General features: G+C 53.0%; 1 protein-coding gene across 3 annotated transcripts in view; it reads left to right on the top strand.

Moving 5' to 3' along the window:
• FYCO1 (FYVE and coiled-coil domain autophagy adaptor 1) overlaps nt 1-25,225 on the top strand; it is a 73,116-nt gene that overhangs the window by 2,791 nt on the left and 45,100 nt on the right. For 2 of the 3 annotated variants that reach the window (XM_036266555.1, XM_036266557.1), the window contains exons 2-8: nt 7,498-7,613; nt 10,938-11,044; nt 12,460-12,585; nt 16,551-16,657; nt 18,756-18,899; nt 21,470-21,560; nt 22,476-24,878. In XM_036266555.1, the coding sequence (XP_036122448.1) occupies nt 7,559-7,613; nt 10,938-11,044; nt 12,460-12,585; nt 16,551-16,657; nt 18,756-18,899; nt 21,470-21,560; nt 22,476-24,878 (3,033 nt within the window). In that variant the 5' untranslated portion in view covers nt 7,498-7,558. Of the gene's footprint in view, nt 1-6,941; nt 7,000-7,497; nt 7,614-10,937; nt 11,045-12,459; nt 12,586-16,550; nt 16,658-18,755; nt 18,900-21,469; nt 21,561-22,475; nt 24,879-25,225 lie in introns of those variants that run through there. The other variant, XM_036266556.1, reaches the window with a different exon arrangement.

The raw sequence follows: 25,225 nt of genomic DNA, 5'->3' as shown, positions 1-25,225 counted from the left end.
TAGCCTAACACAATCAGTGTCCCAACGAGGCATACTTTGGAGTAGCAAACTCAGCTGCCCTTCCTTCCAGCAAGACTGGAGCCGCTGGTGACTTTCCCCGCGTTGGCCACCGGGCCGTGGACTCTGGCACCTCCAGCACACAGTCAGCACTCACGGTGGTCTTCCTCCCCCTCTTGGCTGAAGGTTCTCTGGTGATTCCAAGGACAACTTGGGTGACTCAAGACCAGAGTGCCTTTAAACCTGGGGCAGAGAAGCATATTAGTAGCTGCGGGCTCATGGTGAAAAGCACTGGAGGTAGGAGCTCGGAGCCTGGAGCCTCGTGCGCTGGAGCAGCCCCAGTCGGCAGAGTAGGTGAGGTTCATAGCCAGTGCCTCGTAACCAACCCGCAGCTGCCTGTGGGCAGAGATGATGGAGTTCGGCCTTGTCAGCATCTCCTCACCTAGTTGGCTGGATGTCATTGTCTTGCTCCGAAGATAAACAATATTTTCTATTTGTAATCTCAGTGCCAGGTTTTGTTTCGTTGTTTTTAGTTCTTGATTGGTATACGAGCCTCTGCTTGAACAACTAGGTAAACCAGTAGGATGGGTATTGAACTCTTTCCCTGAGTCTGTGTTCTTGCTGTTCTTAGATGTGTCACTGCCCTGTCCCCGTAATAACGAGCTTCACCCGCAGAGCGCATGGGCTCCATGGCTCTTGGAAGATGAGATGGCAGAGATGGGATGAGTTTTGCAGGAGGCCTCTTCCCCTCTTACATTGAGGTCATGCAAACTGATGCTTGTGGTGACCACCAGTGGTCCTTCCTGTTTATGCAGCTCTCCCTGGCGTTTGAAAGACACCAAGTGGCTGTTTCTAGCTGGACCAGATCCTGTTTTCAGGGACGAGGATGTGTACATCAGTGTAGTTCTGAGGACGGACTTAAGGAGAACCTGTGGTCTGATTATGGTACTGTGACCCTGTGGCCGGTTCAGGGACCCAAGAGTTGCTTTGACCAAACCACAGGAGGGGTTAAGTAGTACAGCCTCAGCCTGGGACAGAAAACTGTTAGGGAAGACCTTGCAATTTAAAAGAAAAACCTGAAGCAGAAAAAGCCTTCCAAGCAAGTCATTAGCATGTAGGAGGGACAGGCCAAGCGAACATGTAAGATGTCCAGCATGGGCTGGACAACCGAGCCAGAGGTGGGGACCGTTTAATGTGGAGCTGGAAGGAATTTCCTCAGGCTGAACCTGGAGCCCCAGGTGCCTTGTCCAGGGCATCTGCAGCCGTGGTCAGCGAGGGGCACTTAGCAGGAGCCTTGGCCATTGAGAATGTCTGTTCTTCTCTTTCCCCACTCCTCTGTAAGGGAAGGTAAAGGGTAACCTCCCCACACTGTAACAAGCAAACAAACAAACGAAAAAACCACCACCGTTACCCTAAACACACAAGGTAGGGAGGTCCAGTAACTACCCTGGGACAAATAGGTTTGCTAAAATTGCCTGAAAATAGTTTGGTGAGCCGAACATACCATTCTCACCCAGTCAGCATGATCTTGATTGCCTTATTAGATGCATGATAGGTAATGGAAATTTCACATGACTATTCTGATTTCAACTTCAAATACGGTCTAACTTGGCAAGACTCGGCTACAACTGGTAAAGGAGAAGGCCTTTCCCTTGCCTACTGCCGCAGCTCCCACAGTCCTGGGTCTTGCTTGCCTCTCCTATCTGCCAGCGTAGCCCCACTCCCACCCCGGCCACACCCAGGTCGCTGCTCTTCTCACCCTAGGAGCACAGCAGAACTCAGATCCATCAATCCCTTCTAACCCACCCTTGCAGCCTTCCTGTTTGATGGCTCCAGACCCGCACTCCCAGGACGAGGAAGGAAAGGGCCTTGGGGAGCATGGGAGAGCCGCAGGTGGTGGTCCTGCCGCGCCTGTTGACCTGGACGGGGTGGAGGAGGCTTCTGGGTAAGGCTGTCTCGGGCTCAGAGCTGTAGCGCACTCTCCTGTGGACACATTTAATCCACGCAATCCCCACATTACATAATTCCATTCATTCTCAGAGTAATAACTATAGTATTGCCACAATAATGATGATATAATGTCTGCAGTTAATGACTTTTTAAATATCAACATAAAAATATTTCATGCTCAATAAAGGAAAATCGAGAAATAGAATTTTTTGCATTTACCCATGTTTCCCTCCATTGAAGGATAATCATCATTATTTACATGTTGGTACACTTCTAGTACATTTTTATGCCTAAAGTTTAATTTGGCCACGGAGTAAGAGTCAGTGGTTTCGTTTTGTTTAATTAATTCATTCATCCAACAGGTAATATATTGAGGGCCCTCTGTGTGTCAGAACTGCGCTAGGTGCCGGGGGAAATAATGAATAAATAATGAATAGCTATGGAGACAAGTGGGAAAGAAAGATTAAGTAAGAAATTACTGTCCCGGCAAATGGCCACAAGAGTGGAAGCGAGGCGAGAGCCCCTGCAGTGGGGCTTGGAATCAGGAGCGCAGTGTATAGTTTGCTGCCTCTGTGTTCACCTGTTTCATCACAGTGCTTCTCAGGCCTCAGGTGACCTCTCTTATTTGTCCATAAGCTTATTGGGGTGTGTGCTGTCTGCTTCTGTCCCCTAGAGCTGAGTGAGTTCCTTGAAGGCCAGGCCCGCCTCTTAGCAGCGGTGCCCAGCAAAGCCGCCTGGCTGGCAGGAGGTTTGTCAGCACACACGGTGACCTGCTGACTTCCTCAAGGCCATGTTTAGTGGTACAGCACATCCCGTCAGATTCAGTTCATAATTCAGCACTGGCCAGCCTGACTCCCAGGGCTGTTCTCACACCTGTGTGGGGTTTGTGCTGTTTAGGGGCAGGGCAAGGTGCACCATCTTGGCCTCATTTGTTTGTGCAGCTGTTCCAGAAACTGCCCAGATGCTTTTCCTGGCTTTTCAGTGGTACTGCAGCCCAAGTCCCAGTGGGTAGCCCCTCCTGGGAGCAGCTGCCCACCTTCCAAGAACAGAGACAGCTGCCCCAGGCCTAGAAGCAGCACCTCCCATCCACAGGTTCCCTTCACCCTGCTCTCCTGGGTCAGTGGACAGGAGTTGGGGCTGGTTGTTTGTGTGTTCCAGGGCAGGTGACCAAGGAACCTGAAATTGTTCATGGGAAGCAAGGGGGGCAAGAGAAGGTTCAAGAAGTGATGACAAAGTCTCAAGTCTTCATTCCCTTGAAGAGAAAGAAGACTGCCAGCAAGGAGTGCCGGGAAAGATGACCCAGGCATACAGTTGGTCAACATTTTAATTATAGGTCTAAGGGGTGTGGTTGCCTAATGAGCCTTTGCTCACGTGTGCTGCAATGTCCGCCTCTGAGCTGGCCCCTGACAGACTGCTGGGCACTCTCCCAGGCTCCTTGAAGCTCCGGTGAGGGCAGCCTGCCTGCCCACCAGCCGATGCGGTGCCGAGCCAGCAGCACCGCGGGCCCTCACAGCCGCAGGTACCAGTCTGGTGCGCCTCTGTCCGTGGGTGGTGCTGGACAGATGCCGCTGGGGGTGCTGAGCCAGGGCAAGCGGTGGGCTCTTCCAGAAAGGCTTTCTGCTTTGACTGATCTGAACTTGTTGACATCCTTTCTGGTCTGGATGGGATTTACAGCCGGTATGTTCCACCTTGTTTGAGAGCGGGAGGAGCCCCGCTGTACGGTGCCCTCTCTGGGTCAGTTCTTAGTTATTGTGTTGTTATTACCAGTACTTGCTCTTGAACAAGTAGGACACATTTTTGAAGGCAGGGCAAGGCTGTCTTTCATGCCCCAAACCTCCTCCTCCCCTTCTGGTTCTTCTTTCCTGCTGTGGCTTCTCAGATGCTGTATTGCTCCTGCCAGAACCCATTTCCAGGCAACATGAATATTAGTCATTTGCACTGTAGTGTAAATAAGTTTATGTGAGTCAGTCTTTGTATTGTGATTTGGGACTAAGCTGCTGTGCCTACTGTTTAAGGCATTTAGGGCTTCTGGGCAGGTATAGGAGGGATTTTCAAGGTGGGGGAAGATCCTTTACCTCTAAAATAATACCTAGGCCATGACTAGCTATTCAGGCAGTGACCCCAGATAATAATAATTTTAAAAAATGCATTTAGTCCCTTGTCCTGTTTCAGAAGATTAGATGTTCAGTTGTTGGCAAGAGAACCCAGTGTTCTCCCAAGTAGTCAGTGTCAGAATGGAATTGGATTGTGGGACACCCGGTTGTCTCAGAACTGGCTCCGGTGTGGGAAAAAGCCACACATTTGATGTCAGAAGTGTTGTGGATGAAAAAAAAAAAAAAATGCTTTATCCGTCAACCAAAGGGCAAAGTTATCTAGAGACACAGAAAGCTGGCCATGGTGTGGAGAGACAGTCCCTTTCTGTGTCTTTCATTGGCTAATAGTGACTAAGGAAGAGGGAGGTCAGAGTGCTAAGCCTCGTTCGTCCTTTCCAAGTCCACGGAAACAGCATCCCGTTGGTGACCGTGTCATGTCTTCCGAGGAAGCTCTGACTATCCTGAAACCTTCCGACCCCCAGCCTTGGTAGGAAGCCCACGGCGACCTCCAGGCCCCGCAGCGTTTCTTAGGGCCCATTACCTTAGCAGTGACCCAGGCCATTGGCGGAAGCAGCTGTGCAGCTGGCACAGCGCACCCCTGGCCTGGGGACTTGGCTCCAGCTGAGCACCCTCGTGGGGCCAGGCGGAGAAGGCCTCCTGGGCTCGGGCCCACACGAGGGCAGCTTCACCACGGCACCAGGAAGACTTGAAGGAGCATGTCTGTGTCTGTTCAGGCTCCTGATGCCAAGATGCCAGTTTGGTTTGCAGATGTCGTGTCCTCATGCCACTCCGAAGAGGGCTGGTTTCTAGGAAATCCAGCTGGTTGTATAGTTCATGCATTGTCCTGAACAGAGCCTGCCAGCTTAACTCCGTCTGTTGTCAGGCCCTTCCCAGCGCCACCCTCTCCCACTCACAAGCCTCGCCCCTACTTCAAGTAGAACACACAGACCCAGTAGGCTTCCTTTGTGGACTCATGGGTATTAGTCATCTTCCTCCGAAAGTCCTTCTCTGTGTTGGCAACAGTCAAAAAGAGGGACACCTGGAGAGAAACAGGGTTTCCGGACCCTCCTCCCTGGCACCCTCTCCACCTCCTGTTCATTTTCATCCTGGCCCCCCTCAGCTGCTGTCAGGGTCCACCACCCTCTCCCTTCCCAAAGCAGAATCAACTTCCCCTTCCTTGGGTCCCACTGCCGCTTTCTGTATTCATCACAGTGCTGCTGGTTTTGTTGAGTTAGAATTTACGGTATGTGACTTCTGACAGCCCAAAATATGTTTGTCAAATATTTACAGCCAGTTCACATTCACCACAATCGAGGTGGGACAGAATTGCCCCTGAGAACTTCTGCGCCCTCTTGCAGTCACAGCTCTCTTCACCCCAGCCCCTGGCAGCCACTGACCTGGTTCCCCCAGGGCTTCGCCCTTGCGAGAATATGCACACGGATGGGAGAGGGTGCAGCCTTTTCAGTCCGGCTCCTTTCGCTCAGCATAAGGCATTTGCTGTGTGTATCAGTGGTCCATTCCTTTCCACTGCTGAGCACCCATAACTTTTTATCCATGTATCTGCGTGGCTGACTCTGTATCCCCAGCCCACAGAGGAGGCACAGGACGGGGTGCGGGGCCAGGGCAGCTGTGCGCTGACAGTGACGGTCCTTGATCCTCTCTGCCTCGCCAGGAGGGCCGAAGTGTCTGCCTGGGCAGCAGAGCCCCTGCAGAAGTCTGGCCCAGCCTGGGCTCCAGCTCTCCAGGGTCCTGGCTACTCCCTGCTCAGGCTCTTGTTCAGCAGGCGACCTGGAGAGACGCCCAGGGCTGGGTGGGCTGGCTTCTTGTAGTCCACTTCCACCCTCAGCTTGGTGTTTGTGGTGGGCAGGGTGCCAGCACTTGCTGGGGGCTTTGGTGGGTTCTCTGTGGATCCCCAGGCCCTCCGTGCCTTGAATTACTGGGGGTGTGTACAGGTAGGTCCTGTCTCCTCCCCCTAGGCCCGAGAAGCCATCTTTGGGCCTTGTTTTCACTGAGTCACAGCTGCCGAGGCTCGTTAGTTAAAAATAGGCTGGGCATGTGCACCCTGTGACAGGCCTCCCCACCCCAGGCCGACACTGGCGTGCTTATGTAAATATTTGGAGGAGCTTGAGGTTGGGGATCATTCCTGTTCCAGGATATTCTTGCTTTGACTCCTGGAACAGTAAGGGGAGGGTGGCGGTGGGGAAGTGAGGGCCAGCACATGTTAGAAACACTCGGGGTAGCACCATTATTTGGGAGGTGGCTGGAGTTCAGGGTGGGTCCTAGGAGCCCCTGGAGGCGGTTGGTCATTTGCTGTGGTGACAGTTGCTCAACTATAAATCCAGAGTTTGACACCAGACTGACCAGCGTTGTTCAAACCACAGTTCCACTCCTTGCTGGCCCATGGTCTTGGACACATTTCAGGACTTCTCTGAGTGCCAGCTTCTGCCTTGTACGTTATCTGCCCGCTGGGGTGATTGTGGGCATTAGAACGATCACGTGTGTGAAGCGCCCAACAGGGCCCAGCACAGCAAAGGCCGTCGTTTAGTGGCAGCTTCTGCTGTGGGCACCTCTAGTCTTGCCAACTGCTTTGCCAGCAAACATCCCACCTTTGCATGGGACATCTGAGGAAAGAATTCGAGTTTTTGAAAGAAGGACACAGGTGTGTCCAAATGCATGTCCAGGACTCTGTCCAGGGTGGCTCATATCTCCTCATCTTTGTTGGCTTCAGCCACTACAGTGTCCTTGAATCACACCAGCAACTGCCCAAGTAGGGCTAGTAACTAGGGACTCACCAGCCGCAGGAGGACAGTAACCGATCTTAAAATAGAAGTGTCCCTTGACTGGTTCCGAGGGCTGTGCAGGCCCTTGCCGAAAGGCCCGGCAGAGCTGGACGGGGGCATCTGGAGCTGCAGGCCTCCCGAGAGGCAGGCCAGGCCTTCCTTGGTGCAGACGCCTGAGGGTATGTGTCCTGTCGCCCGCTGCTCCTGGCCAGAAGTTGCTGAGCAGCCCTCAGAGAAAGCGAGCCTGGGAGGATGTGGGGAGATAGGGATCTGGTGGTGGCCCCCCAGAGGCTTAGCCAGCCAGCGAACTCGGTGGGGTTGGACTGGTTCTGGCCTTGGTTTTGGGGGTGCGGGGCGCCACTGGGGGTGTTTGTGAAGGTGGAAAGTGAAGCAGTGCCATCAAGAGGGGGGTTAGGAGAGGAACTCAAAGAATAGGCCAGGCTATTTGGCTGATCTTGTTTCTTTTAAAGGCCCCCAAACGGGTCGTGTGTCTGAATAGAAGGGTGTCAGCAGCCAACCAGGGAATGCCCCCCGAGCAAGGCCCACCCAGAAAGGTCGAACCCTTCCCGTGGCAGGAAGATGCCCAGACGGGGCAACCTGTGCCCAGAGCACCATTCCCATGTCGTCTTCCCCTTGTGTCTGGGACTGCGTCTTCCATGCTCCTCCTTCCCGTGCAGGCGCCACCGTGGAGTCTGACTGCCGCTGACTGGACCCAGGCGGGCGGCCCGCAGCCTCGCCATGGCTGCCACCGGCGCGGAGAGCCAGCTCCAGAGGATCATCCGGGATTTGCAAGGTACAGCCGCGCACAGCGCGCTGGCTGGAGGGAGCAGGGCTGGGCTTTTGCTGCTGCCTGTTGAAGTTCAGCCCTTTCGTCTGTGTCCACACCGGGGACCATTGGTGCCCTCAGGACACATCATATTGAAATATTCGGGGCTCAGATGGCCATCCTGTGTGGCTGGGAGACCACACTTTGTACACAAAATCAAATACTCCTTTCGGGGCCTGGGTCTGATTTCTGTGTGTGTGTTCTTGGCTGGATCATGGATCTCTGGGCTCTGATGGAGTGGGGAATATTCTCCTTCCTCCAGAGCAGGAAGACCAGATACCTGTCTTTCTTGTTTTGCTGTCTTGCCTTCTTGTGGTGCACAGACAGTCTATTCTGCGCAAACTCCAGTTGTGGGCCTGCTGCCTCCTGGGCATCGCAGGCGCAGCCTTGCCCAGTACAGAGACCCCTGCGCAGGCCCCTCCCCGAGAGGCGCGGCAGGCAGCCTGGGTGCGAGAGCAATGGGGCTGCTTAGGCTGCTGGCTGCGTCTCGGACCCCAGTGCTGCTTTTCAGGTGATGGCCCAAAGGCCAGAGTTTTGGCAGGCTTTCCAGCCCCTGCAGGCCCCCAGGGCTGGGCTTGTAGGTCTCTGGAGCCTCAGTACATTTGATACACGGTCTGCAGCTTACCACTTCCTCCATGTTGCGGAGACCACAGTGACACTCTGCCGACAGATTTTCAGCCCAGGTTCCTAACTGCTCAGACAGGGTTGGCCAACTTCAGTCTCTCCTACACAGGGTCATCGGGCTCGTGGCAGCCGTAGTACAGTCCTCATTCTGAAGGTCACAGTCCATGAGATAAAAATCACTTTCTTGGGCCTGCATCCTATTTATTTGGCTCGTTGGGCCTCCGCTAGCTAGTAATTACATGACGTCCCACATGTGCCAGGCACCCTCCTACCATGTCTTGGGAATAATAACTCACTGAGTCCTCATGTTTGGGTCTGTGAAGTAGGAACCATTATTATTCCCATTTTGCAGATGTGGAAACAGACACAGAAAGGTCCAGTGACTTGCCCAAGGTCATATGTCCAGTTGAGCAGAGCCTGGGCTTGCACACACAAGTGGTGCTCTTCCCCACACCAGTCCACTCCCAGCTGAAATGTAAACGCTTTTTTAAAACAATACACACGCAGAGAAAGTGAAATGCCAATGTCTGTAAATCTGAGTTTGCCACCAGCCTTGAGTGTTTCTCTACCAGTTAGGCAGTCTTCTCCGTCCAGGTCTGGTTTGGGAGGAAGACAGGAGGCTTGGCAGAGCTCCTGATGCAGGGAGGAGACGGGCATTCGCATTTGTTCAGTAGCCTTTTCCAGGTACTGGCCGCTGGTTGTCCCCAGCATCCCAACACTGACTTACTGTCCCATACCCAGCCCACAGCACTTCAGTGGGAACTCTTAAAGGGCACCACCTTCTCGAGACCTTTTGCATCTGTGGTCACTGTCTTAATAAGCATCCAGCAGATTGATGGCATCTGCCGTGAGTGGCACATCCTTAACTGAGGTGTCCTGTGCAGTGCACGGCCTCCGCTCTGCAGGGCAGCCCACTCATCCTGGTGACAGCAGGCTTTGGTATCAGGCAGGCGGGGACAGCTCGTGACTCCACCTTTTAACTAGAGAGGATGTCCAGCAAGTCCCTCACCTTTCCAAATGCAGTTGCCTCCTTCCTGTGCCAGGGAGGTTTGGTGCCGCCGCCCACTTCTCAAGAGTGCTGGCAGGGCACGTATGTGACTCATGTCAAGTGGAGAGTCCTAAGTAATGCATTTGGATTATCAGAGATCAGTGCTAAAATCTTGACACTTCTTTGCAAAAAAGGCTCTTTCAAAATGTCAGGAGTTCCCAGGTCAGGTTGTGAGCATTGACTCGGCCTGCGAGGGGAGAAGGAAGGCCTTCTCCGGCCCCCAGCTCTCAGTGCTAGCCACAGCAGACACCTCCGCCGGGCACGACGGGGCCACAGCCACGGACAAGGTTCCGTCCCAGAGCCTGTCTTCGCCCTTAGCCGACCTTGGCCCGGGGGTCAGCTCAGGCTCAGGACTGGGCAGACCTGCTCTGTGGCCCTGGTGCTGCAGAGCAGGGCCTGGGGCTCCTTTTCTTTTAGGGATTGTCAGAGCATGTTCTAGCGTCTCAGCTGGGGACATTTTTCTAAGTTTAAACCAAACCCAGCTTCTCTTGGTCCCTCTGCCTCAGCGGAGTCTGTGAGTGAGGGGCCAAGGCGGCGCCCCCTCCTCAGCACCGGGAGGTCGGTTGTCTCAGAAGTCAAGAGGTGCACTGTGGGTAGGAAGGCCCTGGGCTTTCCTGGGGAAACAGGTCCCGGTCTCAGCGGTGCTGCTCGCCACCCATGTGCTGTGGCCGGTGCTCTGGCCTCTGCGGCTCCTGTCTGTGCAGTTCTGCCTTGTTCATTTTCCACACTTTTTTTTTTTTTTTTTTTTATCCTCACCTGAGGATATTTTTCCATTTTTTGTACAGATAGAGTGGGAGGGAGAGAGAGGAAGGGAGAGAGGGAGAGAAACATCGACGTGAAGGGACACATCGAGCGGCTGCCACCCACACGACCAACCAGGGCCAGGGACAAACTGCAACCGGAAGTACGTGCCCTTAGCGGGAACCGAACCCAGGTCTCTCCGGACCGCAGGCCGACGCTCTAACCGCTGAGCCAAACTGGCCAGGGCTCATTTTCCACACTTTAACAGCTCTGAAGTTGGGATCGTCTTAGAATCAGTTGCATCTTAGATTTGTGGAAATAAGGCAATTCCTGCCTCACGGCGCTGTATTACATGAGAAAGACTTGTGGAGACCCAGGCCCTCGTAGGCAAAAGAAGCAGGTAGTGTTGTCGTTCTTGGAGTGTTGCCATCACTGTGTGCACACTCTGGGTCTTCTGGAAGTCTGGACGTCGCTGTTCTGAGCAGCGAGCTGGTAGTGCAGCACCAGACACATGGCCAGAACAAAGGGACGGGCTTTCTGGAAGTCAGCATCGGGGCTGCTCAGTGACTCATCCACACACGAACACGTGGGGACCAGACACTGCATGCGCATCATTCATGTCAAGCCTCCATGGCGGGCCTGCAGGGATGACCCAGAAATGTGCCCACCTAGCGAATTGTTGCAAAGTACCTGTGGGCTCTTGGGACACCTTAGTGCTTCCTACTTAGCCTTTCGTCCCGTGGATGTGGACACAGCACTCGCGTTTCCAAGGTGCTTCGCCATCGTTGACACTGCCTCCTCGTGCCCCCGGGTGGTTCTGCTTCTCTCTCTGAGATCAGTCTGCACCTGGTGACATGTTTCTGTTTGTTGTCTTAAAGATGCTGTGACAGAACTAAGCAAAGAATTTAAGGAAGCCGGGGAGCCCATCACAGATGACAGCACCAGCTTGCATAAATTTTCTTACAAACTTGAGTATCTCCTTCAAGTAAGTGTTGATTTCTGCTGTGTTGTCTTGTTTCCCTCATGGGTGACTCATCAGCATTCAGAATGTAGTCCAGAAGGCCAGCCTGGTCAGACCGAAGGTCAGAGCAGTCCTCACCAAGAGCTCGGGCCTCCAAGTGCCATCCTCTGGGGAATCGTGGTGTTGCCCCTTCAGATGATTTTGGGAATCCAAAACATTCTTTAGAGATTCAGGTCAACTTCAGGCAGGTACAAGGTCCCTGCACTGCAGGGATCTTCGTTTGGGGGCAGTCACATTTCCTTTGAAAGTGTGGTGAAAGCTCTGGACTCTCTCCCCAGACAGACATGCATGTGTGTACACAGCCAATCACATTTTCCAGGAGCACGGGGCCCTCGGAAGACTCCCCAGAGGCCAGCTTTAGAGACTGCCTGCTCAAGGTGTGGTCCATAGACCAGCAGCAGCAGCACCTGGGAGCAGGCTTGACATGTATTCTTGGTTCCCACTCTGATCCCCGAATCAGGATCTCTGAGGTCAGCCCAGGACATTTTCTTTTAACACCCTCACAGCATAGTGGTTGGGTCTGCGCGGTTCATGTGCGTAGGTCTGGAGAACTCTGCAGATGTGGGAAAGGCAGGCGACTACAAAGGAAGGAAGTGGACCGAAACGTTAACAGAAGTCAGTATCAGGCATTATAATGTTTTTTCTTTTCTTTCTGTTTCATCCAGATTTCCTAATGTATATGCATGTCTTCTATAGCCAGAAAAACTGCTATAAAATATTATGTTACAGAAAGATACGCCTATGCATTTGAACACCATTCGTTTGCAAAGTCATTCCCACCGAGGTGTACAGGATGAGATGCCCCCAATGTGTTGAAGGGCCCACCCATCACGTGCCTTTTCAACTGGTTCTCTCTTTTACATTGTGAAGATATTTATGGACCTTTATTTTCTCATGTAGCCCATTTTGATTTTGGATTCTAAAGGACTCATAGCTGACACTTGAATTTATTGTATGTATATTAAAACATTGACACTTGAGTAACTGGGATGAAATGTCACTAACTCATTTCCCTAAGTTGAGACATGGTTAACACACCTCATGTTGGCCAGAAGACTTTTCACTTGTATTTCTTTATCAAAGTTGTTAATAGCAACTTTGGTGGTCTTCCACCCACCCAGCTCTATGCACAGAGGTCCCTTCGAGAGATAAATCTTTTCAGGGGGCACTTCTATTGAGCTAGTTACTTATTCCTAGCCTCAGATTCCTTATCTGTAAATTGGGGATTTAAACACCTTATTTGACAATAAATACAAATAATGCCAGTAAAGGGCCTTGCCCAGTGCCAGGCAACTAAGAAGCTCTTGTTATTATTTTATCATTTAATGAAATGAGCGGCAGTGGGTTTGGACCACCTCTCTGTCCCTTTCCCTACCCAGTTCGATCAGAAAGAGAAGGCCACCCTCTTGGGCAACAAGAAGGACTACTGGGATTACTTCTGTGCCTGCCTTGCCAAGGTGAAAGGAGCCAACGATGGGATCCGATTCGTTAAGTCTATTTCGGAGGTAAGCAGTGGCCAAGGACCCCAGTCTTCCTCTCGTTGGCTTTAAGCATCTCTTTACAGAGACTTAGCTGCAGACAGTCAAGTGAGGAAGTGGGTTTTCTGGGTGGCAGAGAAGTGAGACATCCGTCCAGGTACACTCAGCGCCCACTGTCAGTGCAGGACAGCCACCGCCGAGTTCACCCTGCCGGGCTCTGCTGTTTGGTTTGGACCAACACGCTACCTAACACGGGGAGCTGTTCACACTTGGTCTGCCCATCGGAGGTATATAGCACCTTTTAAAAATACCAGTTTTGCCCTGACCTGTTTGGCTCAGCAGTTAGAGCGTCGGCCTGCGGTCCAGAAAGACCCGGGTTCAGTTCCTGCTAAGGGCATGTACCTCGGTTGCAGTTTGTCCCGGGCCCTGGTTGGGTCATGCGGGTGGCAGCCACTCAATGTGTCCCTTTTACGTCAATGTTTCTCTCTCTCTCTTCCTCTCCCTCCCTCCCACTCTATCTGAACAAAAAATGGAAAAATGTCCTCAGGTGAGGATAAAAAAATATATATATATATATCAGTTTCTTAGATGAAATTCTTAATGTTTGCCAGGCTGTTTTTCCAGAAACCTTGGATTTGAAGTGAAGAGAGTGATGTGGGATCTTAAGAGACGTGAAATGTTGGTGTGCAAGCAGCTCCCACGTTAAGTCCTGAGCCCGAGCAGAATGCCGTGGCTTCGCTGTTTCTCAGATCTCCGAAACAGCCTCCCCCCCTCTTTCTTTCAGCCCCCCCCCCCACTCCTGGTGAATCTCTTTTTCTCTCGTAGGCCTAGTCCATCAAGGAGTAGAGAACTTTACACATTAGGGAGCAAGTAACCCCCTAGATTTAGAGCAGGGGCCTAGAGGGTTTAACATGTCATCTTTTCAGTCTCGTCTGTAAGTTGAAAGACACGTTGAGAGTCAGCAGCCATGCTTCTTGGCTGGCCTCCAGCCAAGTCCACGGAGTCAGGTGCTCCGGGAAGAATGTATTTCCTACCCTGGAGCCAGGTGGGTTTCTTCTTATAGAGAATGACAGTTCGATACGCTGACACTGAGGGCTGGGCATTTTCCACCAGCTGCACCTCTGACATCTGAGACAATGAGGCTAGATCCTGACTGGAGGAGTGTGTTCTGCCGATTTCTTTACTGTCCGCGGAGCGCAGACAGTCTTGTGAGGTGTCGCCTGGTGGGACGCTCAGGTCCAGGATGTGGAGCGGTGTTCAAGGCGTCACAGATCTGGAGGGGTGCCCGTTGCTGCCCTCCTCTCTGTAACCTAGAGGTCTCCGGGCCGCTCGGCAACTAAAGCCTTCAACTGAAGACTTCCAGCAGCTGGAGTCTGGAAACAAATTTAATTTAATCCTCATTGCCCAGCGTTATAAAATGATTACACTTACTTTTTAGCTAGTTCTCATTCTTTTCTCACAATGTAGCCCAACCTTTCAAGGCCAGGGAGTGTCTTCTGGAAGCAAAAGCATTCACTGCTGCACGGACACGCTTGGCCTGCGGTGGGTGGCAGAGGCTCCACGTCCCGTAGGGGCCAGTCGTCTCATCTGTTGAAGACTCTGCTTTCTGGGGCACCACTGGGCGGAATGGCGGGGATGTCAGTAGGCAGGATGGGCTCTGGCTGCTTGGGTTGACCTCCACCGACAATTAGGTGCCGTCCAGGCCAACAGGCCAGAGGGTAAAAGCGAAGGGATAAGAAGCGTTGCAGGCCCCTGCAGCCCCTCGGGGGTGGAGGCAGCCATTTGGACTAAAGCTGTCCGAGGCTCTAATCAGGCACTTCCAGAGGTTCAGAATGGGCTCCGCCTGGACTGCGTGCGTCTGTCCACACGGGGCAGAAGCAGAACCCAGGGGCAGCTTGACGTCAGGCTCTTGGCACAGGGCCTGCTGGAAGCAGGATCCGCTCCGCTGGGCCTGCAGACTTCCTGTCCTTTGCCGCCATTGTATCGCTTCCTGGTATTGTGCGTGTGAGTTCTGATTAAATGCTGAAAAAATTCAGGAATCAGGTAATGAAAGCGGACCCATGATCTCAAAAAACAGAAAATGGAAAGTTTTTTCATTTGTAGTACAGAGGAACTACTGTTCTCTACTCTAAAGGATGTTTAAAAAGACCTCTTAAAATAAATTGCTCCATATATATATTAAAATACAGTTACTAGGCCTGATTAAAACTATAGACTCACCTGTTTTCCATTAAAAGTAAATGTCCTAAATGCTGTCCCAGGGGCCATTTTGCTGATAAAGCCACTCCCTTGAGAACCCACAGACATGGGCTGTTCTGGGAGCTTCCTACTCAGCTCCGAGGGGCCGTATATGGGTGTGTGACACATGCCCCCCTGCACGACGCCGGGCTCGGCCGCGCCCGGCCGCCTGTGTCCTAGTGGTCACCCCGGACACTGTTCTCACCTCGCTCCTCAGTGGCAAAGCGTTTGGACGCGCGATGCCGGCGAGGCTCCCCCGGGGAGTCTGCCGAGATGGACTGTCTAGACGCGCCGTGATGGCTTTCGTGAAGGCAGTGGTCAGGCTGCCACCACCTCCACCCCTGGACATCCTGACTTGGCCACAGACCCACAAACTCACGGAAAGTCTTACATCCTTGGTAATTCTAGAGGTTTCACACCTTTTCATTTTTTATTGATTTTTAGGGAGAGAGAGAGAGAGAAACATCAATGAAAGTAACATCAACTGGCCGCCTCCTGCATGCCCCCCACTGGGGATTAACCCACAACCTGGGCATGTGCCCTGGCCGGGAATCGAACCAGCGACCTCCTGGTGCATGGGTCGACGCTCAACCACTGAGCCACACCGGCCGGGCACACCTTTTTATTTTTTAAAACTACTTTATGTTGTGAGTCAGTCGTATATCATTTCCTTGAGTCAGGAGTAAGAAGACGTATAGCTTTGAGCTACAAGGTGCTTGATCCTCTGGGGCTGAAACACTGGCGATATGAATCCTGATTTGCAAACTGGTCTCATGTATCTTCTGTGGCTGTCCCTTTGGTCCCATCTCTCTTGGTGGCTGTGTGTCCGCAGCTGGCAGAGCCTGACCAGCATATCCCCTCTCCACAGCAAGCTGCCAGAAGCCAGAAGCCATGTTCCTGCATGGTGGGGAGGTTTCGCCGGCAGGCTTGTGTTCCGGGCCTCCATCCACCTCAGACTCCGGGAAATAGAGCCACGCTCATTTGTCCACTACCCCAGTGCGACTGGGCCACCTGGAGACACCCCTGCCCTCACCCCTGGGCACCTTCTGACTAAGTGCAGTGAGTCAGTGTAGCTGCAGAGAGACCCACCAGGAGATTGCTGACGATACATGCACATGATTGATGGTTTCATGAGGACACAGAGGAGGCAGCTGTACGTCCATCAGAACGTCCTAAAAGCCCCTTACACACCTCTGCCTTTTGCCCTCCTCTCTCCCCCTCCACAAGGGTTCCAGCCAAGTCCGTTAGGCTTCTTCCCCAGCACCTCTTTTCCCAATACCCCCGAACAGCCCAGACATCAGCCACACTGAGACCAGCTCTCGCTCAAGCTCACTTCTGGTGTGAGAAGCCCTTTATCCACTGCCAAGTTTTGTTCTGAATGTTCCAAGTTAAGTCATGCCGTTTCTTCTGCGAATTAGTGCAGAGGTTCTGGTGGAGTAGAGGAGGGACAGTGACGTTCCAGCCGAATCCACGCGTGTTGGAGAGCCTCCGTGAACATCCTTTCTCAACACGGCTGGAGTCCATAGGTGGTTCTTGGACGGAGGCCTGGAAGAAGGCAACCCGCCTCAGGCCTCGCTCTTTGGGTGACATTATCAAGTGTTTTGCGTCCTTTGGGGGCCATAAGTGAAGCGAACAGAGAGGGTAGGATTGGGCGCCACTTCCTGCCCCGTGTGTGTTTTCTGCAGACCGGCGATGGGCGCAGGTGTGTGTTAAGACTTAGGCTAACAGTTCTTCATGTCTGTGTGACCTTCCAGCTCCGAACGTCTCTGGGGAAAGGAAGAGCATTTATTCGCTACTCCTTGGTGCACCAGAGGCTGGCAGACACCCTGCAGCAGTGCTTCATGAACACCAAAGTGACCAGGTAAATGCACGACAGTGCCGAGTTGGCCCCCACGCCATTCACGAATGAGCTGAAGTCCCCTGGTTAACGCCACGGCAGTCGCAGCTGCAGTGCCTCTCTGTGTCGCACCCTGGCACAAGCAGGGCCCGTCCACACCTGTCATCTTCTCCCCATCCCTCCCACAGTCCTCGACACGCGTGGGCCAGGAGCACTGAGGGTTGACAGGTGAGGAAATGAGGCTCAGGGAGGTGCTCAGTGCCGAGTCTGTCGAGAGGCAGGTGCGGGGTCCAGGTCGCCAGGGAGTTTTCCCTGGGGGATGGCATGTCCTTGGTGTTGGCACTCATGAGTGGACACACCCCACTGGTCACCAGTGTGTTGCAGCCTTGGATTCTCGGCAGAATCACCTGTGGGGTTTTGAACACCACTGAGCCTGGGTCTCACTGAGTTAACAACTGCCAGGCGTGTCTGAGCTCCCTGGAGATTGTGAAGGGCCCACTTCGGGCCTTTGTGGCACTCGTGCTGAAGCCTGGTGGGGGAGGGGACGGTGCGGTGAGTGTCAGACCAGGAGCTGCAGATCTTTGGGTTGCCCAGCACCCCTTTCCTAGCTCTGCCTCCCCTCTCCCTGGGCAGCGTTCTCAACCTGTGGGTCACGACCCCTTCGGGGGTGGAACGACCCTTTCATAGGGGTCGCCTAAGACATAACAGTAGCAAAATCACAGTTATGAAGTAGCAACGAAAATAATTTAATGGTTGGGGGTCCCCACAACATGAAGAACTGTGTTAAAGGGTCGCGGCATCAGGAAGGTTGAGAACACCTGCCCTCGTGAGCGTTCCTCCAGCTAATCAAAGTAATCATAGCTAAATTTTTTTTTCTGCTTTTTTTTTCTGGTACGTGCCCCTAGCAGGAACCGAACCTGGGATTCTGGTCCACAGGCCGATGCTCCAACCACTGAGCCAAACCAGCCAGGGCTTTTCTGCTTTTTAAAAATCTTCATTGTTCAGAGTATTACAGATGTCCTCCTTTCCCCCATTGTCCCCTTCACTTGCTTCCCCCCGCCCCAGGCCCTCACCGCCCTCTGTGTCCATGAGCAGCGCATGCACGCTCTGCTTAATCTCTTCCCACCCCTTCTCCCACTGCTGCGTTTTTAAAAAAAGAACTGCTGGGGGCAAATACTTTGTTTCTGTTTGGTGCCTTTAAGATTGATTTGCATAAAGGTACTTCTCCCACATGGGACGTGTGAGGGGCTTTGTGAATTCATGTGAGTTGATGAAAGAACCTTCACACATTGATTTCAGGTTCTTCTGTTCTGGACGTTTGGGGAAAACCATCAACAGTTCAGAGGCATCAGCCAAGGGGCCCTTCACACTCATCAGTGTTGTCCTTGTAAACTCTCCCTGCTCTGGGGGTGTGAACTGCCAACACCTCAGTGCAGGTCTTTTGTTCTTTGTCTTTCAAACGGTGTCAGGGCGGAAGTTAGCCTGAGTTCCATGTCCTGTATTGAATTCTCCAGAAGGAATAGGAGATGAAGTTATCTTTCAAAAAGGAAGTATTCTTTCCCCTACTACTACCCTTTCTTGGCAAGTAATTGAAATGAAAGGGTTCTCGTATCCTTTTTGGGGAATAGATATGATAGAAATAATAACAGTATCTGGTTCCTCCCAGCGGTTTCCGTGAAGAGGAGCAAGCTGACCGAGAGCTATGAGCTCCTGTGGTGAAAGTCAAACTGGGGTGGGTGCGTGTGTCTGTCTGTCTGTCTCTGTTCCCTTTACTGACCTCAGTTAGAACTGGAGGAGGCAGAGCCATGCTGAGAGTGATTAAACTCACTCTTTCTTGCCCTGCCGGTGTGGCTCAGTGGATTGAGTGTTGTCCCGTGGACTGAGAGGTCCTGGTTCGATTCCCGGTCAGGGCTCATGCCCGGGTTTCGGGCTCGATTCCCAGTGTGGGGTGTCCAGGAGGCAGCCAATGGATGTAGCTCTTACAGTGATGTTTCCATCTCTCTCTGCCTTCCTCTCTCTCTCTAAAAAAAAAATCAATAAAAACATACTTAAAATAATAATAAGAAACTCTTTCCTTACCTGTATTAGCCTTGTAATCATACCTTGCTATGCTTCCCTGCAGCGACTGGTACTATGCAAGAAGCCCCTTTCTGAAGCCGAGGCTGAGCTCTGACATTGTGGGCCACCTCTACGAGCTGACCGACATCCAGTTTGACCTGGCAGCGAGGGGCTATGACCTAGACGCTGCCTGGCCGACGTTTGCCAGGTATGGTGAAGAATCACTTGGTTTAAAAGACGGCGGGCAGGGTGTTTGGAGCTTTGCAGATCGCCACCAGTCTACTCAAAGCACTTTTGTTTGCTCAGTGAATGCTAAGCTTTCGACTCTTAGCGCTTGTGCATTTTACAGACTTGGTTGAATTGTGACTCACAATGACATCTGAAGGCTGCGACCTTAAGTTAACCTAACTGGCCAGGCGGTATGGGTGGAAATGCGTATGCAAAACCCAAGGTGTTTAAATGTGTTAAGGGACTTGTGTGCAGGTGTGGGGAGGAGCAGGCGGACTTTTCTCCACTTGTGTTCTTAGGGGCTGTTCTGGAGGCTTCCAGGCAGTAAGAGGGCGGGAAAGCTACAGCTTGTCCGTGTCAGGGTCCCCGAAAGGCTGCGGAGTTTTCATGTTTACAGCAGTGTGGCACTCAACACGTCCCCCAGCCGAATCCTCACAGCTGCCCCAGGAGGGAGGGGCGGAGGACACAGGCTCAGAGAGGAGCCACTGGCCCAAGGTCACGCAGCTGGGGGGCAGCAGGGCTGGGGCAGCAGGCTCACTCACATCCAGCATCTTTGTTTCACTCTCTGTTAATAAGGCTTTTTAAATGTCAAATTTCCTATTTTGTACTAGGATATGCTTTCTGTGTAGAGAACAGTACTGAGTATAATGATCCCCCACGTACCAACCACCAGGATTTAATAGCTAACATTTTGCCATATTTACTTCACTCATCCCTTTCTCCACACTTAGTGATTTAGACGTTATTTCAGACTTAGAGAACAGCCACGGGAGTATACAGAGTACTCATCTGTCCTTCACCCTGGCTCCCCAGTGGTCATGTTTTACCACAGTGCTCTGTCCTCTTCTCTTGTTGGTTTATTTCCTGAGCCGTCGGAGAGGAAGGCACCGGTTCGATCTTCCGACAGTGTCATTGCGTATTTCCCAAGGGCAAGGATATAACCTCAGTTCGATGATTAAAATCAGGCAACTCCCCTCAGTACAACGCTACTATCTAATTCACAGACTTCATTTAAATACTAAGAATGACCCCAATAACGTCCTATATCACGTGGTGCAGTTCAGCATCGTGTCTCTAACGTGGAGCAGCCCTCTCGCACTTGGAAGTGTCTCCGCTTCTGTGTTTCATCGCATACACAGTTTCGAGAAGTACACATCGGGTATTCTGTAAAATGTTCCTTAATTGGAGTTTGCCTGGTGTTTCCTCATTCGATTCAGGGTGAGCAGTTAGGGCAGGAACACCTCAGGTGGCATGTCCTTCTCAGCGCATTCTGTCTGGGGACACGTGGTGTTGGTTGGTTTCATTACAAGCCTGTTAGCCACAATCGTTTTGCTGAGGCCGAGTTTCTGCTAAACAGACTGTTTCTCCCATTGTGGTTAAAATGCTTTGAGATTAGGTTATCTTCTTTCTCTTAATCTCTCGCCTGTTAGTTTTAGAGTCCATCGATAATTCAAGCAAGAATTACTTCACTATGCATGTATCCATAACTGATACACACTCACACACAGTTTTATATATTTATCTATTTATTTTTTAATCCTCACCCGAGGACATTTTTTCATTTTTTGTTCAGATAGAGTGGGAGGGAGGGAGAGGAAGAGAGAGAGAGAAAGAGAAAGAAACATCGACGTGAAAGGGACACATCGAGTGGCTGCCACCCACACGACCCTTCCAGGGCCGGGGACAAACTGCAACCGAGATACGTGCCCTTAGCGGGAACCGAACCCAGGTCTCTCTGGACCACAGGCCGACGCTCTAACCACTGAGCCAAACCGGCCAGGGCACATTTGGCCCTTTCTGAGAAAAGATTGCCAACCCACGGCGTGGAATCTTCCTCTGTGTGAATAGACACAGTTTGCCTGTTGCCCCCGTGACACAGGGCCAGGCCGCTTTCCCCCCCATCACAGACAGTGCTGCCAAGAACACCCCCAGGCCTCGTCTGTGACCCTCCAGGGTAGATGCCGAGAGGTGGAATTGCTGGGCTGTGGAGACCGACAAGTTTTAAAATGCAATAATTGTAGGTTAAGAAGAAGATTCTGCTTAAGTAAAAATGTGTTTAGTTTGCACTCTTCCAACTAAACGGGAATTACCATGCCAGTCTGTGGTTCTCGGTCGTTAAACAGAACTTTCTGCGCCGCGGGAGCATTCTGTATCCACACTGTCCAGTGCAGCGACCTGAGCTAGGAGCAGGCCTGTGGCGGGCTGACCGTGAGCCCCCAAGCACAGCGTGACCTTTGTTTACCACGTGGACGGCTCCTTGTTCCTCATTAGCAGGCAGACTGGCAGGCACCAAAAGTTCAGGAAAATTTAAAACAAAAATTGGGAAACACGATGTTCACTTTGTTCTTTGTTGGCACTGGGAAGAAAGCTATCATGTTTCAACTTTAGCAGTGGAGACTGTTTGCTACAGACCAACGTAAAGGTGCTCTCTGGCGGAAACGTGGGTTTTGCCTTCTTATACCCTGTCTGGGAGGACATGGCCATCGCTTCCCATGAGTGTGTGTGTGCACTTCCTGCTCTGATCCAGGCATGTCTGTTCTGGCCCCGCAGGAGGACACTGGCCCCCGGCTCTTCTGCTTACATTTGGAAGCCCCCAAGCCGCAGCTCCAGCATGAGCAGCTTGGTGAGCAGCTACCTGCAGGTAATGCCAGGAAGGCTGGGAACGTCCTCACTAGTGTCAGCGAGGGTGTGACCTCGCCCTCGCAGCTCAGGGCGATGCTCTCCAACACCTGTTGTTCCAACCAGAGCACAAACCCTGTCAGACCCACTATTTTCTAGAGGCCAGGTTTTTATGACCAAATAGAACTTAGGCCTCTTAAAAAGTAAATTCCTATAAAAGCTTTTATTTGAAAAGCAGCAATTTAACATTGTGGGTAAAAGCGGCAGAGTCAAATCCCGACTCCTGCCTGCCAGCGGTGTGCCCAGGAGGACAGCTGATCCTCCGGAAGCACCAGCTCGTCCATCCACACGGTGGGGACGTAACAGTCACTGCAGTGTCTGGTGGTTGTGGGACTGAATGAGGGAGCACCTGTACCCTACTCAGGCCGGTCGTGTTATCTTGGTTGGTTTTGTTAGAAATGTGAATGAGTCATAGCTGTATATAGTTTTGTGGGAAAGAACACTGAAATTTATCAACAAAACAAAATTAAAACAATCAATATAAGCAGCTTTAAGAGTCGAAAATTGACTAACTCTTTACCCTATTTTGTGGTCTAATCACAGCAGGAGTTGTGGGTAAGTGCAATGGTGAACAGTAGTTTACATATAACGTCAGTTATTTAGCAGCCAGCGTCATCATGTTATCATAGCTACTGGAGGCTGAATGGGAAATACTGGTCCTGAGTCTCGGGCGCTCACGTGTGTGGCATTGGTCTTCGGGCTGTGCTCTGACAGATGCTGTGGGGGCGGGGTCTCCTCCTCTGAATAGCTCGATGGACTAACCTTCGGTCATGTAATTGCTATGTCTTTACTTCTGTCCTCATTAAAGCTTTTCCAAAGAGCTCTGTAGCTTCATCCCAAAGCCACTTGTTTTGTTTGTCTCTCCCCCCAACCCCAGACTCAGGAAATGGCCCCCAGCTTTGACCTGAACAGCCCATTGAACAGCGAGGCACTGGAGGGCTTCGATGAGATGCGGGTGGAGCTGGACCAGCTGGAGGTGCGGGAGAAGCAGCTGCAGGAGCGCCTGCAGCAGCTGGACAGAGAGAACCAGGAGCTGAGGGCAGCTGTCACCTCGCAGGGAGAGCAGCTCCAGCTGGAGAGGGAAAGGGGTCGCTCTGCAGCCGAGGACAAGGTTCGCCTCACTTGCGTGATGGCTGAGCTGCAGAAGCAATGGGAAGTCACCCAGGCCACACAGAGCACCGTGAAGGAGCTGCAGCAGTGCCTGCAGGCCCTGGAGCTGGGTGCCGTGGAAAAGGAGGGAGAGGACCACTCAGCCCTGCAACGGCTGGAGTCCATGCTGCAGCACCTGGCGCAGGAGCTGGAGGCCACACGAGACTCACTGGACAGCAAGAACCAGCTCTTAGCTAATGTCCCCAATCCATCGGGCACAGTTGAGCAGAAGGCCGATGTGGCACTGGACACAAAGGGGCAGCAAGAGCTCATCCCCAATGCCTCAGCCCTGCAGATCCAGGAGCTGGGGGAGAAGCTTCAAGCCCTAGAACGGGAGAACACCCAGGTCCAGGAGCTCAATAGGCAGCAGAGCACTAAGCTGGAGCAGCTGGCCAAGGAGCTGCAACTGAAGGAGGAGGCGAGGGCTGGCCTGGAGCGCCTCGTGCAGGAGACGGCCTCACTCCAGGAGGAGCTGTCCGGGAAGAGGCAGGAGGCAACCCAGCTCCAGCGACAGCTGAGCACCATGGAGGGAGAGCTGGCAGAGGTGAGGCAAGAGGAGCAGCGGCAGCGCCAGGAGAAGGAGCTGCTGCAGCGGGAGGCCAGGTCCCTGATGCGGCAGCTGCAGCTCCTGGAGACCCAGCTGGCCCAGGTGAGCCAGCGTGTGAGTGACCTGGAGGAGCAGAAGAAGCAGCTCATCCAGGACAAAGACCACCTCAACGAGAAGGTGGGGATGCTGGAGCGGCTTGCTGGGGAGCTAGGCCCAGGCCTGCCCGTGGCAGGTGAGAAGAGAGAGGCCCTGGTCCCGCAGGACTCCCCCCTGCAACAGGCCTTGGAGACACCGGAGGAGCAGACAGGCCCGCAGGAGGGACCGATGGATGATTCCAAGAAGCAAGGGGGTGAGCGGGAGGAGGAGCTGCAGCAGGCCAACAGGGAGCTGGAGAAGGAGCTGCAGAGTATGGTTGCCCGCAACCAGCGCCTGGAGGACAAGCTGCGGGCTCTGCAGGCTGATTACCAGGCACTGCAGCGGAGGGAGGCAGCCATCCAGAGCTCCCTGGCCTCCCTGGAGTCTAAGCAAGCCAGCATCCGGCAGATGGGTGACCAGATGGAGGCTAGCCTCCTGGCTGTGGTGAAGGCCAAGCAGACCATGAGGACCCAAATGGCAGAGAAGCAGGCTGCCCTGCAGAGCAAGGAAGCCGAGTGCCAGCAGCTGCGGGAGCAGATGGAGCAGTGCCGGCAGCTGACAGAGGCTCGGGATGGAGAGCTCAAGGCTTTGGAGAGCCAGTGCCAGCAGCAGACCCAGCTGATTAAGACCCTCACAGCAGAAAAGGGCCAGCAGGGTCCCAGCCCACCTCCAGAAAATACATCCCAGGAGCTAGCGGCCCAGCTGGCCCTATCTCAGGCGCAGCTGGAGGTCCATCATGGGGAGGCTCAGCGAGCACAGTCCGAGGTGGTGGACCTCCGGGCCAAGCTGCAGACAGCCCTGGGTGACCAAGAGAAGGTGCAGAGCCAGCTGAGCATGACTGAGGCAGCTCTGCAGGAGCACAAGGCCCTTGTGCAGCAGCTGAAGGAGCAGAATGAAGCCCTCAACAGGGCCCATGTCCAGGAGCTGCTGGAGTGCTCGGAGCAGGAAGGGGCCCTGCAGGAGGAGAGGGCCCATGAGGCCTGTCTGAGGATGGAGGAACTCCAGGCCCTGCAGGAGGAGCTGTCCCAGGCCAAATGCAGCTCCCAGGAATCCCAGCTGGAGCATGCTGAGCTGCAGGAGCAGCTGCACCGGGCCAACACGGACACAGCCGAGCTCGGCATCCAGGTCTGCGCACTGACCGCAGAGAAAGAGCGAATGGACGGGGTGTTGGCTTGCACCGTTCAGGAGCTCCAGGATGCCAAAGAGGCAGCTGCAAGGGAGCGAGAGGGCCTGGAACACCAGGTGGAGGCGCTGCAGCGAGAGAAGGAGAGCTTGCAGGAGAAGCTGAAGGTGGCCGAGGAGGCAGCTAGCTCACTGCCTGGCCTGCAGGCCCAGCTGGCCCAGGCTGAGCAGCGGGCCCAGAGCCTTCAGGAGACTGCACACCAGGAGCTTGACACCCTCAAGTTCCAGCTGAGCACTGAGATCATGGACTACCAGAGTAAACTGAAGGTAATCACAGCCTTGGCCATCAGGCTGCACCTGTCTCCTGCAGCAGGACCTGGTGGGTTCTTGAGGGGATAGGATGCACCTTCAGTCACATGGCACATGAGGGTCCAAGAATGTCCTGAGGGCCCAGGCAAACATAGTCCCATCCCGCCGTCATAGCTCATAGCATCCTCTCTGCAGGAACATGCCAGGGGCAGAACACTGGGGAGTGATGCCTTAGCCCGGAAGTCTAAACTCAAGGCCATTGCAGACAAATTTGGCCCACACAGAATTATTTGTTTTTATCCTCACCTGAGGACATTTTTGCATTTATCTTCAGTTGGAGCGGGAGGGAGGGGAAGGAAGAGATA

Source organism: Molossus molossus, unplaced genomic scaffold, assembly GCF_014108415.1.
Source record: "Molossus molossus isolate mMolMol1 unplaced genomic scaffold, mMolMol1.p scaffold_m16_p_18, whole genome shotgun sequence".
Classification (NCBI taxonomy): Eukaryota; Metazoa; Chordata; class Mammalia; order Chiroptera; family Molossidae; genus Molossus; species Molossus molossus.
Note: the sequence above shows the minus strand (reverse complement) of the source record. Positions and strands in the feature narration are given on the sequence as shown.